This window comes from Trichechus manatus, unplaced genomic scaffold (genome assembly GCF_000243295.1).
Source record: "Trichechus manatus latirostris isolate Lorelei unplaced genomic scaffold, TriManLat1.0 scaffold00037, whole genome shotgun sequence".
NCBI lineage: Eukaryota > Metazoa > Chordata > Mammalia > Sirenia > Trichechidae > Trichechus > Trichechus manatus.
Window position 1 is genome coordinate 11,839,979 of NW_004443973.1, and position 17,526 is coordinate 11,857,504.

Below are 17,526 nucleotides of genomic sequence, written 5' to 3' on the forward strand. Positions count from 1 at the left end.
TCTTGTAACTGAAAATTCTCCAGTTATGGTGGATCCAGAAGAACACCAGAATGTGTCCTGCCCTCCTCTTTCTCCCCATATTTCAGTTCTGCTTTCCTTGGCATTGGCTTCATTATCAGGCTGACTCTTTTCATAACGGCAAAGATAGATATAGTGACACCAGGCTTCCACAGACCTTGATGGGCAAAATCTCAGTAGTGAGCACTTCTCTCCCTAATTACTCTAGAAAAACACCAGGACTGACTGGCAAGGCTGGGGCCATATTTCCACCCCTGGAAACTGGGGAGAGCTGTGGAGAGGTGGTTTACTACCCCAACCACACAGACTGGACTGTATTTACGAGAGGGAAGGCTTTCCAAAAAATACAGCAGATCCTGTCACAAGGAGAGGGATGCTGGGCTAGCAAAACCATCACACACTTATTACCCATTTCGATGTTCTGCAGACTGGAAATATGTTTTGTTATATTGTACTGACAAAAATTTCTGCAAAGTGAAGATTTCTTAATCTTTGCTGGAATTGATTAGTGGTATTTAATAAGCACATTCAATCCATGAAATGATATTCTCTTGAACTTAAAGAAGATTCTTTACACTTTTGTCTACTTTTATTCCCCTCAAGTTTCTTTCGTCTTTTTTTTTTTCCTTCCCGAGTCAGGTAATGTATATATTTCCGCCCTCTCTCAGAGATTTAGAAAAAACAAGGAACAAAATTTACTCTGTTGTGAGCTTTTTTGGACATATCTTGGAGAATCAAGTTGATCTTAAAAAACAAAAAACCCGCTGCTGTTGAGTTGATTCTGACTCATAGCAACCCTACAGGACAGGGTAGAACTGCCTCATTGGGTTTCCAAGGAGCAGCTGGTGGATTCGAACTGCCAACCTTTTGGTTAGCAGCCGAGCTCTTAATCACTGTGCTACTAGGGCCCCATAAGTTGATCTTAAATGCAGTAAAAGTACTTTGAATCTAGCAGTAGCTGGAAGAAGGTAGCTACCTCCTCTCTGCCTATTTTCTCATTCAATTTCCCAGATATTTTAGCATTTTGTTGGGTGGCCATATCAGTCAGGGTCCGGTGCAGACAACAGAAACCACTCTAGATATTACTGGCACAAAGGGATTTAATTCAGGGGGTTACATATATATAACATTGACGGAAGTGGACTCTAGGCTGAATCTCTGAAGGAAACTCCTAGAATAATGCAGAACTGACCCACTTGGGAAGCTCTGAGGAGGTCCTTGGAAATTGAATCAAAGACAAATATTTATAAGTACAATCCAAGGTCTGGAAAATGGAATCAAGAGGCCACCAACAGTTAACCCTTATTTAATGGTCAGAAAGCTAGAAGACACTGAACACTGACACAGAAAAAGCTCAGGTCTGCACAACCATGCTTGCTAGCAGAAGCAACCACCTTGAGTCCACGGTTCAGATCTTAAACAAGTGTATCTAATTCACAGACTCTAATTCACATGCAACGCCTTAACTGCAAGAAGTTTGCTTTCTAATCCTTCCAACTAGAAGGATGGTGGAGTAGAGGTTGAGCAAACCAATCCACTGTATCTACGAGAATGGCTTTGGAGTTTTACTTATTTTAGTGTGTGTGTTTTCTGGCAGGGGTAGCTGGGTTATATATGGTGGGAACAGGCAAAAGATAACTGAAGAATAATTGCTGCTTGAGAAAGGAAATATAGAATTGCAAAAGCTTAAGCGTTAGGGCCAGACAGAACATTATCTCAAATTCTTTGTTTTCGTCATTGATTTAGAGAACTTACTATAAGCAGATCAACATATCACTGTTTCAATGGGTCACCTACAAAAACTGGCATGTTGTATACCATTCAGTTGTAATGGTATTTTGCTTCTAGCAGAGCAGCAATCTTGAAAGCAGGGTCCACAAGAGTGGCCTAAGACTATTATCTATCCTGTCAAGATAGTGAAAGCTATATATATATATACTCAGACTAAAATGCACCCCGTTGCTCTTTATTCCCACAATTGAGGATGTTGGCATTGTATAGAGATGGGTGGTATGGTGTCCATTCACTGGTGACCTAGGTTATAACCCTAGTTATTCCATAAATATACTATTTTACAGATCAGCAAATTAAGGCATAGGACATTAGTAAACTTGCCCAAGGTCACACAAGTAGGAAGTGGCAAAGACTTGAGCAAAGACTGACCCCAAAGACACTTGCTACCTCAAGTGTAATCCATGGCAGCAACTGAGGCCTGTTAGAAATGCCGAATCTCAAGCTCAATAGCAGCGCTCTGAATTAAAACCTGCCTCTTAACAAGATCCCTGGGGGGTTCCTCCTCCACATGCTCACGTGTGAGAAGCACTGCTCTTAACCACTCTGTTGATTAAGACTTCCCCAGTCAGGGAAGGCTTCCCCAGTTAGGTAAGTTCCCTAGCACTTCAATTCTACCAGCAGTTTGATGACACCCTAGAACCAAACAACCCCTCAGTCTTCTGAGGGGCAAATAATGCATTTCTTTGCCTTTAACACGTCTTTTGATCAATGTATTATTGTGACATATGAGAGGTAGACATGGGAGTTTTTAAAACTCTGTTCTTCCAGTGACACACTCTGGTCTAACATATGTGATTCAAACATGAGGTAGGCTCTGTGAGCATTTCCTCTTCTGCACATCAGTCAAGGTTGTAAGCAGTAACACTGCAGTTTGCCTTCCCCCTAAAGGGAACCAAACTATGGACAGTATGTAAAGAACTCTGAGAAAAGTTTCAAAAAAAGGAATCTATCCTTTTTACATTTCTTTATTTCAAAAAAAAATACCAAGAGGAATCAGTACATAGCAATTTTTGGATGCCTACTTGATTCTCTTAACACACTGACTTTCTGAGCTGGATCCTGATCCCGACCTAAACTTACATTTTTGGTCATTGCATGAAGGGCTAAGTCAGAGTTTAACATGGAACAAAGGTCAATCTTGTTTTTCTGCAAAATGACCTATGCTGATAAGCAGTTTAAATCTGAGTTAGGTTCACGGTATTTTTTAGCTAGTGAAGGATACTTAGGCTTATAGATTGTAGCTGTAATACTCATTAGTAAGTCATGGGTTGGTAGACATTGGAGAGTGTGGAGACAAAAGGTTCCAGTCACAACTGAAATAAACCATGTTTCCCCATCTGTGAAATCGAGGACGTAGAACTAGATTTCCATAGTGCCCTCCTATCTTAACATTTTATGACTGTATAATAAACAAGTATAATAAAAATAGCTAACATTTATTGAGCACTTCCAGACTGTCTTTTATTGCTTACAAGAATCTATGAGATGGGAATTACCATCAATCCCATTTTACAGATGAAAAAGTGAGGCACAGAAGTGTCAGTAACTCACCCAAGTATATATTCAAAAAGGTGAAGCTAATTCACACCTCAGAAGTCCTACTCCAGAGCCATATTCTTAAGCAGCCTGCTAGACTGCCTTCCTATTTATCATAAATATACCTCTAGCTTTTCAGCTCTTGTTAATGGTGCAGTGAAAGTACCACAAGCAGAAACGAGGAATTTCTAGACAGTGGGTACAGCCCTTTTGATAAAGCTCCAGGCCATCCAAGGGCCCCTAAAGCAGTTGTTCTCAACCTTGGCTACACTTAAACAGTACTATGCTTGGGTCTCACCCTCTGAGATTCTGATGTAATTAGTCTGGTGTTAGCCTAGGCAACAGGCGTCTTTAAAGTTCCCCAGGTGATCCAAATGTGCAGCCCAGATTGAGCCCTTCTGCTCCACAATTTCCTGTGAATGGGGATTGGCTCCAGGGTAAGTTACACCCTCAGGATCAGATGCTGACTGTATATGTCAACCAGTGATGTCTTAATTCAAAGTTACTAATTCTGCTATCTATATAACATAAAGAGCCCTGGTGGCACAGTGGTTAAGAGTTCGGCTGCTAACCAAAAGGTTGGCTTTTCGAACCCAACAGCTGCTCTGTGGGAGAAAGATGTGGCAGTCTGTTTCTGTAAAGATTTACAGCCTTGGAAACCCTCTGGGGGAGTTCTACTCTGTCCTAGAGGGTCGCTATAGGTCGGAATTGACTCGATGACAACTTTTTTTTTTTTTTCCTATAAAGTGAATTCACTTATGTTTGTCAGTACCATCTGTTGTTTTAGATAATTTTCCATTGAAAGGTCTGATTTAAATTATTTGTATGTATATACAAATATTATTTGTATGCATATTGTATATTATACATATTTGTACCCAATTTAACATTCCTAGAAACGTGTCCACTTCCTTTCAATTGAGAAAAAATGATCAAATCACATCTAAATATCTCCGCTTCAGAACAACAGGATCTTAATAGAAGGTTCACTTAACTCTATCAGCTGTTATTGGTGAACTGAATACTTCGTTGCTAGGTTTTGAGGTATGAAGAGAAGCACAATCTGCCCCTGCAGTTTCCTGTGATTTTTGGTAGATGTTCTAGAAGGATGAATAGTGTATAATTTTACCTGACCTCTCCTAACATGGCTCTGTCTCTGCTCGTTTTCATGACCCTAGCACAGCCAGCCCGAGAGCTGGCTCTAGGGCATGGGCAAAAAGATTGAGGCACTTAAAGTTTGTGGACTGCTACACAGATTGCACCCGCACTCCAGTGTAATCATCAACCATTACCTGCTCAGTTTGGCCCTTTGTGGCAGCTGGTCCACCCTTACTGTGCTGGACCAGTTTCCTTGCTCTGGTTTGTTTCACAGTTCATTTATCCTTAGAGGATTTACCCACAAATCCTTTTATGACTCGCCTTCTCACCATGCCTGTTAGGAACACCTCCGCGGACCAGGCCTCAGCCACTGCTAGGTAGCACTTCCACCTTCTAACGGCTGGATCAGATGCCTTTCAGAGCCAGCAGAACCTGTTTTCTAAGGTACATGAGAGAGAAAAACACTTACCATTTGACCATAATCAGCCTACTGGAAGAACAGATGCCCCCTAGCTTCTCTGCAATAGTCACTCTTTTGAACTCATTCTGAAGCTCATTTCCTTCATCTCTTTGTACTTCGCCTTCTCCTCAATGCAGGACCCTATCCTTTGGCCTTGAGGAACTGCCTTTCATCATTAATTTACTTTATGCTACCCAAACTGATCAAACAACTCTTCCACATCCCTGCTTTCTCAGCCCTGAGGATGTAGTTATGTGGAACCCAACCACCTACAGTATTTCACTCTTTTCAAACAAAACAATCCATCTCAGTCTGTCTTCCCACCTCGTCCTTTCATGTGCTAGTGTACTAAAGACCAGTTTCTCATTAAGATGTTTTCATTTAGAGTAGAAGGCTTGGTCTTATCCTTGCTTCCCTAGCCTGGACAATTCAAAGCATTCTCCACCTACATCTACGCCACATCCTAGAATACTAATTTTCAACCACAGGGCACAAGCCATGACTGCATGCTGAGTAATCTGTAACCAATACTAAAGTGTCAATGTTTCCAGTGATTTCCTTTATGGATCCAAGTGGATCTAAGGATATCACCATCTTAATGCCACTATCACTTACAGGCATTCCTGTAGGACTTTTTGAGAGGGAGGGAAAGGCATGGAATCTTAGGAGTCACATGAAGCATCACCATGAACTCCTCCAGCCCCATCTCATTTACGCTGTAGCCTTCGCCAAACAACAACTCCCGACTTCTTTCTTGGACGCAGGGTGACTTAGCCAACGAGGGCCCTCAAAGCAATTTTTGGTTGCTTTTCCCCTGCAGTATGAGGAAATTTTGAGCATTTTTCTGTAGCACAATGATTCTTTTTTTGTTTGTTGAGAATATACACAGAACATACACCAATTCAACAATTTTTACATGTACAATTCAGTGAAACTGCCTACATTCTTCAAGTTGTGCAACCATTCTCATCCTCCTTTTCCAAATTGTTCCTCCTTCATTAACAAACTTATTGCTCCTTAAGTTTCCTATCTAATGTTTCGTGTTACTGTTGTCAGTTTGATCCCACACAGACAGATCTTCAAGGAGCACAATGCTCAAGGCAGACATTTCTTACCAGTGAAGCTAAATTATTGTTTGGGTTTAAGAAGACTTTCGAGGATATTTTTGGTTTAAAGTTTAAAGGTTATTCCAGGGCAATCGTATCAGGGGTTCATCTAGCTTCAATGGCTCCAGAAAGTATGGATTTCATGAGAATTTGAAATTCTCTTCCACATTTTCCCCCTTTTGATCAGGATTCTGCTACAGAATCTTTGATCAAAATGTTTAGTAATGGTAGCCGGGCACCATCCAGTTCTGGTCTCATGGCAAAGGAGGCAGTTGGTCATGGAGGCAATTAGCCATGTATTCTATTTCCTCCTCCTATTCTTGACTCTCCTTCCTCTGTTGCTCCAGGTGAACAGAGACCAATTATTGTATCCTGGATGTCCGCTTGTAAGCTTTTAAGACCCCGTGCACTATGCAACAAACTAGGGGGTAAAACTGAAGCACTAAATACCATATTAGGCCAATTACCTGGGACGTCCCATGAAACCATGACCCTAAACCTCTAACCCAAGAAGCCAATTCCCATGAGGTGTTTGGTTGTATCCTGATAGACTCTTGATGGTTATGATGATTACACATTATTGTAGTAACTTCCTTCCAGGCAAAATTTTCTAGGATTTTGTTAAAATCTAGGTATATCCATGAGACTGGATATGTGAACTATGGTTTTAAAAGGTTCACAGCCACCAGTTCACATCATTAGAAAGCATCACTCACATTTCTTTGGGTGGCGATACCTGTCTGATATCCAAAGAGCCAAGCAGACTAAGACTGAATATATAATACAGAATACAGTGTGAAATGATTACATAATCTACCAAACACATTTTAGACTGGAGATGTATTCAGGCCAGGGAACGTTATACTGTGTAGGCGCCCTATGCATGCTTCATTTTCTTTTATTACATTATGATAATCCAGCTAGACCAATTTCATAAAACTGCTTAAATCTAAATGAAGTCCTCTGGCGAAGAAAATATTTTCTGACTGGTTATTCTGCCAAACCAGTCCTTGTGATCAGTATAATGACACAGATCATAGCTGGACTGCTCTCATTTCCAAAATGTGTATTAAAGAAGGAAGTAACTTTGATTCTTCGTGTCATGGTATCACTGCTAAACAATACCCTATCCCTCACAGGCACAAGCCTTTGAAGCAGATGAATCAATGCGAACACAACTCCCAACTGGCAGATATCGTGACTAAACCATCTTTAAGACCATTTTCTTTTACTTGTAAAGGTGAACATTACTGTAAAGATTTGAACAGTTGAATAAAAAAAAACAAATAAAACAAAAACCCACCCGAGAAACAAAAATAAAACAAAACCAAAAAACCCTCAATCACATTGTACCAGTATGTTTGACGGATCTGAGATTATACAGGACACTAAGAGTAATAAAAACATTGAAAACTATTTGGTACTCTAAATGCAAACTTTAGTCTGGCTTGATGAAAAGGAAGGCAATTCCGGTTGTCGTCTATAATTTTAGAGTTCTTCTCACATATACAATGCTGCATTATTTAGAATGACCTTTTTCTTAAAAAAATTTATTTCACACTTTTATACAAATATCCACAGGTTATGTTCTAATCATGAAATAATTTTACAATGCTAGTTAGTATAAAAATGTATCAAATGCAAACAGACCAGTGACTTGACTTGAGATGACATTTTCAACAACTCTAAATTCAAATGCCACAACTTCCTTGTTTCTTTGTTGTTGAACCACCCGACCCTCCCCGCTTCTCAGGACATTCATTTTTATAACAAAGGTCTATAAACACTCTCAAAATATCAGCTTCTTTGCAATCCACAAAGCCTAGACTTAACCCACAAAGCACTAGACTTCAAGTTACCTAAGCAAGAAACTGAGATTTTAAATACTGTTATGACCCTGTTTTAGAGACTTTTTGTAAACAAAATATCATTTGTATAACTATTCATGTAAATTGAAAACTCCAAAGTACAATCAAAACAACGCCCTTACTACCTTGAGGGTGTACGATCTCTGAAAAGAAAACGCAGTTCAAACTCTAAAGCAACAGTGCCACATATTGCTATATACTTTGTTCTTTTAAAAGATCGAGACATTGCTTACACTATATCTAAACAAATTAGCACCTGTTTGCTGTTGCTCCCCATAACTTAACATTTCGAAGCACAGTAATTAAAAAAAAAAAAATCAGCTTTCATATCTCTTCAAACTTGATTGAATGTATAGAATAATTGTCTTTTTCTTCTTCTTCCATTTTTACAATTAACAAACAATGTCTTATTAAAGTAGTTCCAAAGCCAATTTGGCAATATAGGGTAAGGGAGAATAGGAAACAAAACAGAACACTGACTCACTGATTAAATGGTTCTAATAACATTTAAAAACTTAAAAGCCATGTTTTTTATCTGACTAGAATCACTGTTTTGGTATCAGATATTCAGTAGTAGTCTCACATGGGATGGGTTTGGCCCCACCATAGGCACTCACTGTTTCTTTCAAGTCCTGAATATACAGTATTTGCAGCAGTAAGTGAACTGCCCTGGAGTTTAATGAACAAACCCATTCTGTCCAAGAGTTCCTGAAAGTTACAGTATGGAATTCAGAAATCCACACTGGGCTCTAAACTCCAAAATATCCAATTTCTGATAAGAATGAAATTACCTTACGATTAATCCTATTTCTTAAACCTTTTGGTTTGGAGGAAGGGGGTGGGGGTGGTCATGGAGGGAGATGTTATCATTTACAGATAAGTTTAACTTATTAAAACAACGCTCTAGTACATTTATAAAGAATTAGTATTTTCCTTTTGCAGTAAATAATTTAGGTCAAACCAATGACCTCTCGTGTTCTAATTCTGATTGCTTAAACCAACCTGAAGGGTCAACTGGAGAATCTTTGGCCTGTCAATAACAAAATGGTTTGTAAAAACAAAAAATAAATACCAGGTCTAAATATATACAAATAAGTATAATTAGCATTCTAATCTGTTGCGCCTGGGTGTTTTAGTGAAAAAAGAATGAAGCCTGTAAGCATTTGGTATGAGCAAGCACTCACACATCCAGGAAATGGAAAAAGATGTCAGGATGGCAACATCACCTTCTATTGCACATTTAATTTAAGACAGCATTTAAATTGAAAAACAACTACCCTGGCAACAGAGTCTTGTCACGTGGGCCAGTTGACTTGCAGGTTCTCCAATCCTAAGGGAAGAACGTTTGCAGAAGCAGTGCTGAGGTTGGGATGGTGACCACCGGCGCCTTCCCCCAGCTACGTTATCAAGGTTATCAAGAGGATGTCACGTGAGCACAAGCCGGCAGGCCCCTGCCCTCCCCAGCACGTGTAAGTCAGCCACACCTAAATCAAAGGCAACCTAGAAAGTTAAATTAAGGCGGTGAAAGAAAAATCCATTCCAACAGTCTTAAATTTGGCTGTGCAAAACAAGAGCCTTAGGCTACGTAACAATATCCACAGTTAAAACTGTATGTTCGTACTGTGTGTAGTCAGTCTGCAATCAATATTTGGGTATTGAAGGGCCTTAAAATCCATTTGAATTTCTGTGTTGGGAGCAGGGGAAAAAAAGGCAGTTTGGGTACTGTGGCGCTTTTTTGGTTCCCCTAGGAGTAGCTTTCATTTTCATTCCACTTTGTGATCCACTGCTTTTTTTCCAGGTTATCGTTATTATATTTTTCATCTGGGATCTCTCGCTCTCCTTTACGGATCCTTACCGCATGGTATCGGGGAACGCTATCATCGTACCTAGAGCGTTTAAAGAAGCCACACTGGGGAAAGGGGAAAGAGAAAAACAAATGAATTAATCTCAGAAAAAGCAGGTGCCCTACATGAGAGTGTCTAAGCTGTCTATTCAGCTATGCCTACCTTTGGACTAAGAAAAAAAATGGTTTCTTTTAAGAAAGAACTAATAGGTCTGAAAAGATAACAGCCAATAGGAATAAAGGGAAGAAAAAAATAGCTGTAAAATGAAATACAGTCTATTTTTATCTTGTCTTTATATTTTATAACAATGTAAGCTATCTCTTTACTAACCATCTAAAGAGTTTATGAAACACTAATTCCTTTTTTAAATAATATTATATGTAAAATATCTAATTTTCAGATGCTTAGAATGTCATTTTAAGAACAATTTTTTTTAGGGCTATAAAACAAAGATTATATCATGCTCCTCTCCAACTAATAAAATGGAAATCAGGTCACAGATATTCTACCTGTTACTATTTAAATAAGCCAGCATCCAATTTAATGGGTCAGTTTAAGAATCTTCTCCCTCTTCTCTGAGGCTCTACTACACATATCACAGCTCTCATTAGCTAAGCTGAAAGGTAATTTACTTTGCTTGGATTGGCTGTTATGCTTCCAATTTAAACTGAGTTATTAATAAATCATGTAGTAACTGTCCTGCAATAAAATCAATCATATACCGCTTAGGACTTGAGGACAGTTTTCATTGCACTAAGGTTCAGAGGACCCTCTGATTTCTCTTTCTTTTGGAAAAAGACACTATGTTCAGATTGTTAATGAATATATTTTTTCATTACAAAATATTCGATCTGATCCAAAGTCTATTTTTATCAAGAACATATCTGAACATTTTTTAATCAGACTGAATATTTTTAAATGAATAAAATATATACATGATTTTTTAAAACATATTTTCAATTTAGAAATGCAGCCAAAAGAAATCTGGATGAGGAAGATACTTAGAATGGTTGATTAATAAATTTATTAGGTGACATCAACAGAAACAGAATGTTTATGTTAAATGATGCTGTTATAAAAATGCCATGGGGCAAAATTATGTGCATAGTTATCACTAAATCAACAGGCAAAATGGACAAAGAAATTTTGTTCTACGGCCCCTTCTACATTGACTCATTTATTTTTCTATGCAAAAGAGTCAAAGTACCTACCTATTACAAAATGTGACTGCTGCCCCGTTTAAACAAAGAGGGAAATTAAGGGTGATACAGAAAACTGCAAAGGCAATGTTGGGATTCATCCTAATAGTGCCTTGGAAAGGGATTATAGGAGGAATTCTATCTTTTCATGCCCACAGAAATGGAAAAAGGAATCACTACCAATTCCTGTTTCCATGGATTTACAAATAGAGAAGCAAAACATGAACTTAAAATCAACTGAGACCCAAGGTTGAATAAGATTTCCAGGAACATGAAACAAGGTCAAATTCCATTACAACATATTGAAATAACTGTCCAGAGCACTTTTTGTATTAAAATTCCATATACTGAAGGTTACTTAGGTAAGAGGACCATCTTCTGAAGATGGCCATGATCTCCATCATGCTGATAGTCATAATTTGTTGTAATGGTCTTTGACCTGCAGTAGATATGCAAGAAAAGGAAGTTGCATGCTTAGCTAGCATAAGATGGTTTCTGAGCAACAAAAGCATTCCAAGCTTTCCCCCATCACTTTATAGCAAGGACAAGGAGATCAAAAAAGATGACAGTGACAAAGCCTCGCCATCAAGAAGAACACGGATCCAACATGCAACAGGTTAATTAGGCAGTCAACACAAGCTTCTGTTTGTGGAAAACTCCAAAATGGACAAGAAATCTGGAATGATTTCTTATGCATCTTTGAAAGTCCCAAGTGGGATGCTACATAATGAGACTTAACAACATGTGGCAAACTGGGCTATGATGGAGGTCTAGAGTCTCCTTTTGTGTGTACAATGAATGAGATTTTGTTCACTGCCATGGGTGATCTGTAACAACGATAACACAAAGCAACTCACCTGCAACAAAAGATTCTTTGTGCATTTTTTAAAAACTGTGAGCTTTCAAGTGTACTTAATAAAATAAATCTAAGCAAGGAAAGCCAGTGTGGACATTTGGAAACATCTGTTAATGGGACACACATAGCAAGCTGTTGCTCTTAAAGTTAGCCACCACAACCACAGCAGGTCCCAGAGCTAGCAATTAAAAAACATCGATCAATTACCAATTACAGAAGTAGATCAATACTATGCATCAGAAGTAAGCCTCTCTTTATCAGACGGCTGAGCATGGATCTCAGCCTTGTGATATGTGGCATCATAATGATCTTTCTTATTTCTCTTGAAGAAACCACACTACAAGGAAGCAAGGTATTTAGTCAATTTTACAATTTTGTGTATAAGAGCTAAACAAAAGAAAACCTCAGATTTTCACCTGTTTTCTATTAACAGCTTGTTTACAAAGAGACCACTATGGGTCAACCCCAAAGCAAACAGCCGCTGCACTATAAGGTATTGTGACAGCATTCAACCCAACTCTTTCACCACAGTTCTCTGGCCAGAGATTTTTATGGATGAGATTAGTCAGCTAATTGATTTTTCTATTTGGAACAGAGACTAAAAGGACAAAAATCATTTTAAAAGGGAAACTGTATACACATCTGATTGTAGCTTTGGGTGGTTTCTCCTTGCAGGAGAATACGGACTCTAAAATAGGCAAAAGATTGACTTCTGCAGTTTATTTGAGACAAAGGTTAGAAAAAGAATTCTCTAAGTAAGACTTTGCACAAATCCAAATAAAATATAGACACACCGTGGGTATTTTTCTGCCTTTCAGAGTAAGTTTTATGGAACAAATGCCATCTACTTGAGGCCTTTGGATAGGTGGGATAAATCACAATTCGAACACACCATCATGAAAGAATGATTGCTGTCATTTTCTGAAATTCTGAACCACCACGAAACCCTCAAGTGGTAGAAACTTAAGTTCCTCTGGTTAGGTCACTCTAAATGAGTATAAAAGTATAATTCTACTTTCCACCATAATTTCCTTCACTCAGCAGTGGAGAAATTTTCTATTTACTTTTATCTAGTTCATAAGGCCATGGAACTGCCCTTTGAAATAGCACTTAGTCAAATAAATCTCTGTCCTTCTGCAAAATTCTGCTTCCTAGGCTGGCAACTTCATGAAGCCACTGGTTATGTGGCTATTAAAATTCAAATTAACTGAAATGAAGTAAAATGTAAAATTCAATACCTCAGTTACACTAGTGCTCAGAAGCCACATGTGACTAATGGCTACCTTACTGGACAGTGCAGCTCCAGAGCATCTTCATCGTTATAGAACACTCTGCTGGGCAGTACTGATCTACACTACCCTGGTATCTATTTGCAACTCTTAATTTAATACACAGTGAACACACCCAGCAAACTTTCAATAACACGTGCTCGTAAAAAGGGTGGAAAGAGGAACGGACCAGGAACTGAGAGTTGTCCAACTTTACAACATTCTTAACACCCCTGAGCGTGAATGTCTTTGTCTGCAAAATGAAGGTAACTGGACCAGCTCAGAGGTCTTTTCTCTTTTTCCTCCAAACAAAATTCTATGTAGAATTCCAGTATTTAAAGCATGATATGACTGAAGTAGGGATGAAGGCTCAAGCCCCACTTGACTAGCTTAACCTTGGCACCTACGTGGATATGCAAAACCCAATTTAAAGACCATGAAGCTTGCATCCTTTCTGACCCTAATATTTTGTAACTTTAATACATAAAAATCAAATAGTTCGGTTTAAGAAAAAATAATGTCTATAATGTAATAAAAATGATTTTCATAGGGGAGTTGCAGAAGTTAACTGATTATAGTAGTCTGCCTGGGAGTCTGGCTACTTTAGAGCTTTCAAAGTAGTCACTGAGATCATTTAGTCCAACACACTTGTTAAACAGCTGAGACAAACCAGTGCCCAGGGCAGTGAAATGATTTGTCCAAAATCACACAGCTTGTTTTCTTAAATCTCAACCCACCGTCATGTTTACACCCTCATTAAAGACCGACAATAAGAACTGCTCTAAAGAAGACTGTCCTCGTGACCTCTTCCAGAGAGCAGATAAGGTCATCCTCAAATATCAAACCCCAAATTCAGTTTCTGATAGCAAAATGATTTTCAGGGCATCTCTATGTTGGCTGGCTGTGCCTGCCAGAGAAACCTACTGCCTGAGCTTCACATCAGAGGTAGGCTGGCTGAAGCCCCACTTCGGGATGAGTCTTGGCATGAGCAGATACCAAGATTCAAACATACATTTGGAGGACACCAGAAAGTGATCTTAGATTGGCAAAAGGAAATTATTTGGAAAAATAAAGAAAAAAGAGATGCCTAGTATTTTAAAGGGAGACTATCCTGAACCCTTATCCATTATACTCCTCAGATAAGGAGGTGTTTGATTCAAGAAGATTGGCAGTTGAGGTTCACAGTCCCTCATCCAAAACTCTGCACCACGGGTATTTTGGAATTCAGAATTTTTTGCTTTTTAGAAAAACAATATGGTGCACACAAAATGACACTGTCATCACAAAATCTTAATATTTCTGTAGTGAAACTAATGAATAAAGGATAAAGACTATAAATAGCCCCTCTTCGTATCACATCAGGGTTTGCTGCCATGTAAGTCACTATAAACTTTCAGTTTTCAGAGCTTTTTAGAATTTGGGATTACAGATAAGGGTGTGAACCTCCATTACTCACTGGAAATAATCCAAAATCTATAGGTCATAATCTCTGGCAACCAAAGTATGAGATCATCTCATATACACTTTTTTTTGTAATGTAGACTATTTACTAGAAGGAAGCAAGTGGAAGATATTTCATTTTATTTGCAGTCCCCAAATTCTAATAAGGAATGTCATCTTGAGAAAAAACCTTCCTTGTCCCCTATGTAGACTATGATGACCCCTAGGGATGGAGTCATTCATTCATTTTCATGCTTTTCTACTCCTAGCTGCGACCACTGTTGTTGTTGCTTTTGAGCTGATTCTGACTCATGGCTACCTTGACGGTTGCCATGAACATTTCCTTACAGAAACTGAATACAGATCCAGATTAATTTGATACTCGACAATTTGACTTAGATACAGAGTTTGATCTCAGGTGGAGACAATGTTAAAGTATTAAAATGATTTGCCAAACACACTAAATTATATACAAGGGATTCCAAAGTCTATACATTTTAAGAAACTTCTAATCATGTACAAATAATGCACCTTTAAAAACAAACTACTAGGTAGGTAGGTATATAGGTGTTCATTGTAAAATTCTTTCACATTTTCTTTATGTTGGAAAATTTTCATAATGAAATATCGGGGAAAAAAGTAATGAAAAAGAAAAGAAAAACACTTGGTGTTAATTCACATTTTTAAAGACATGAAATAAAGTTTTATCATGAAAGTCAAACGCCAGATATGACTTACCTTCCATAGTAAAAACACTAATAGACCAAGCATCAAAATCCCAGCAAGAATAGCCACTAGGATGATCCACCAAGGGACTCCTGAATATTGAGCAGCAGTCTTTGAGGGAAATACAGTCACACGAACCTGAGGCACAAAAGAAAGCACATTATCAGGAGCTAGGGAGAAAGGTAGTATCAGGAGTTTATATTTGTAATTCTGATTCCAAACACACTGTGGACCATGCAACCTATGGGTGGATGAGAGGACTTTCTGATCCAAGATTCTTTCCCTTAATAACAGAATATTGCCTCAAGAGGCATTCCTTGGAGATTGTTTCCTAGAACCTGGAAAGTGCTGGATGATGTTCTGGCAAAGTGGCAGTTTCTCTGCTACCTTGGTATCTTTTTAAAAATTTGTTACCAGCAAAAGTAAAGAGAACTGTATAATAGACTATCATGTATTCATCATCTAGTTTCAACAATTATCAATACATAGTCAATCCTGTTTTATCTATATAGTCTGGCATCTTTTTGAGAAAGATCACATTTTCCTTTAATTAACTTTCAGAAATGGAAATAAAAGGGCCAGTGTATGCCCAATTAGCCTACATTCCTCATTCAGATTTTAAAGATGTTGTGAAATATGAAAATAGGGGTGGAGCTATATGACTTTTCCTTAGGATATCAAACTAAGAACCCTCGTAAACTCTAACGTTTCCTGAAATGGCTTGGTGCCATCCTCTACAACATGCATATGAATCAAATGAAACCTAGATTCATTCAGAAGCAACTTAGAGCTTAAGCTGCAGCTGATGAGAAGCATAAGCTTTACATATTCGATAGGCGGCAAGTACCAATTTAATAGAAATCATGTTTATTCAAAAATCTAAAAAATTGCCGAGGCAATTCACAACAACTCAGTTATAAGGGTTTAGGAGAATTCAAGGGGACTTTTGTGATGCCAGGAGACCGTCTTTCAAAGCACATAAAAGACCTGGTGATTCTGATTTTGGAAACCACACTGACCAGAGATCTCCCAGTTTGAAGTTTCTGTTATTTCTGAATTTAGAGGATAAAGGGTAAACAAAACTCAGAGGGAGCATTTACCTTTTGAGACGTGTTTCAGCCAAGTATTCGACTCTGGATGCTGCCTAAAAATGCTTCTATCCTACACTGTGCTTCTATACTTTTAAACTATATATACTATGATTCTTTTTTTTTTTTTAAATCTTTCCATTAATGTACTTCCCTTTCCACTTCTACTAGAATATCGTTATCAACCTCATTTGACCTACAGAAAATACTTGAGAGTTGCTTTTCTTTCAACATTTAATAGGCAGGAATTCGCATTTAGAGTTTTCAGCCACATATACTGACTGTAACAGGCAGGTAGAACACACACTTTTATCACCCACCATATTTCCTGTTATGCTCTAAATGAGGTTTCCCCCAAGCTCCCAGCCCCAGTGTGACTCACTTCCTCTCCCCCACAGGCGTCCCAGCTTTAAGCTGAAATAATCCTTCCTTAAGATTACTCGTTCCAGCACAAGGGCACCCATCCAGGAAGGAAGAAATAAGAAATGGTGAGAGATCAATGAAGAAATAATAGTCGATTATCTTATGTAACTGGTAAACTGACTACTCCTTAAAAAAAAAAAAAATTCTTTCAATTAGTCTGTGTTGTATCTCATTCACCTTTGTCTCCCTAGTATCTAGCACAGGGAAGGCAGACAGTGTGTCACTGCAGCAAGAGGACCACTTGGAAGGGACACCTTCATTTTTAAGAATAAACCAGTTGCCATGGAGTCATTTCAGACTCATGGTGACCCCACATGTGTGAGAGTAGAACTGTGCTCCACAGGGTTTTCAAGGGCTGATTATTCAGAAGTAGATGTTTAAAGCCTTTCTCTCAAGGTACCTCCAGGTGGACTTGAACCTCCAACCTTTCGGTTAAGGGGCTCATACCACCCAGAACTCCCTTTGTAAGCATGCTGTTGTTGTTGGGTTCCATCGAGTCATTTTCAAGCTATAGCAACTCCATGTGACTGAGAAGAAATGCCCCATAGGGTTTTCTAGGCTATAATCCTTACAGAAGTAGACCACCAGGTCTTTCTCCGTGGAGCTGCTGCGTGAGTTTCAACTGTCAACCTTTCTGTTAACAGCCAAGTGCTTAGGGCTCCTTTATTTTTTATTTTTATTTTATTGTACTTCAGATGAAGGCTTATAGAACAAATAGTTTCTCATGAAACAGTAGTACACATGTTGTTTTATGACATTGGTTAACAACCCCACAACATATTAACCCTCTAAATTCTCAACC

At 38.5% G+C, this 17,526-nt stretch overlaps 1 protein-coding gene across 7 annotated transcripts in view; it reads right to left on the bottom strand.

Annotated features, from left to right (window-relative positions):
- ITGA6 (integrin subunit alpha 6) overlaps positions 1-17,526 on the bottom strand; it is a 100,164-nt gene that overhangs the window by 9,554 nt on the left and 73,084 nt on the right. For 3 of the 7 annotated variants that reach the window (XM_023730569.1, XM_023730567.1, XM_023730570.1), the window contains exon 24: positions 15,226-15,351. In XM_023730569.1, coding sequence (XP_023586337.1) covers positions 15,226-15,351 — 126 coding nt within the window. Of the gene's footprint in view, positions 1-2,761; positions 4,886-7,230; positions 9,790-11,986; positions 12,117-15,225; positions 15,352-17,526 lie in introns of those variants that run through there. The other 4 variants (XR_002823967.1, XM_023730566.1, XM_023730568.1 and 1 more) reach the window with 4 other exon arrangements.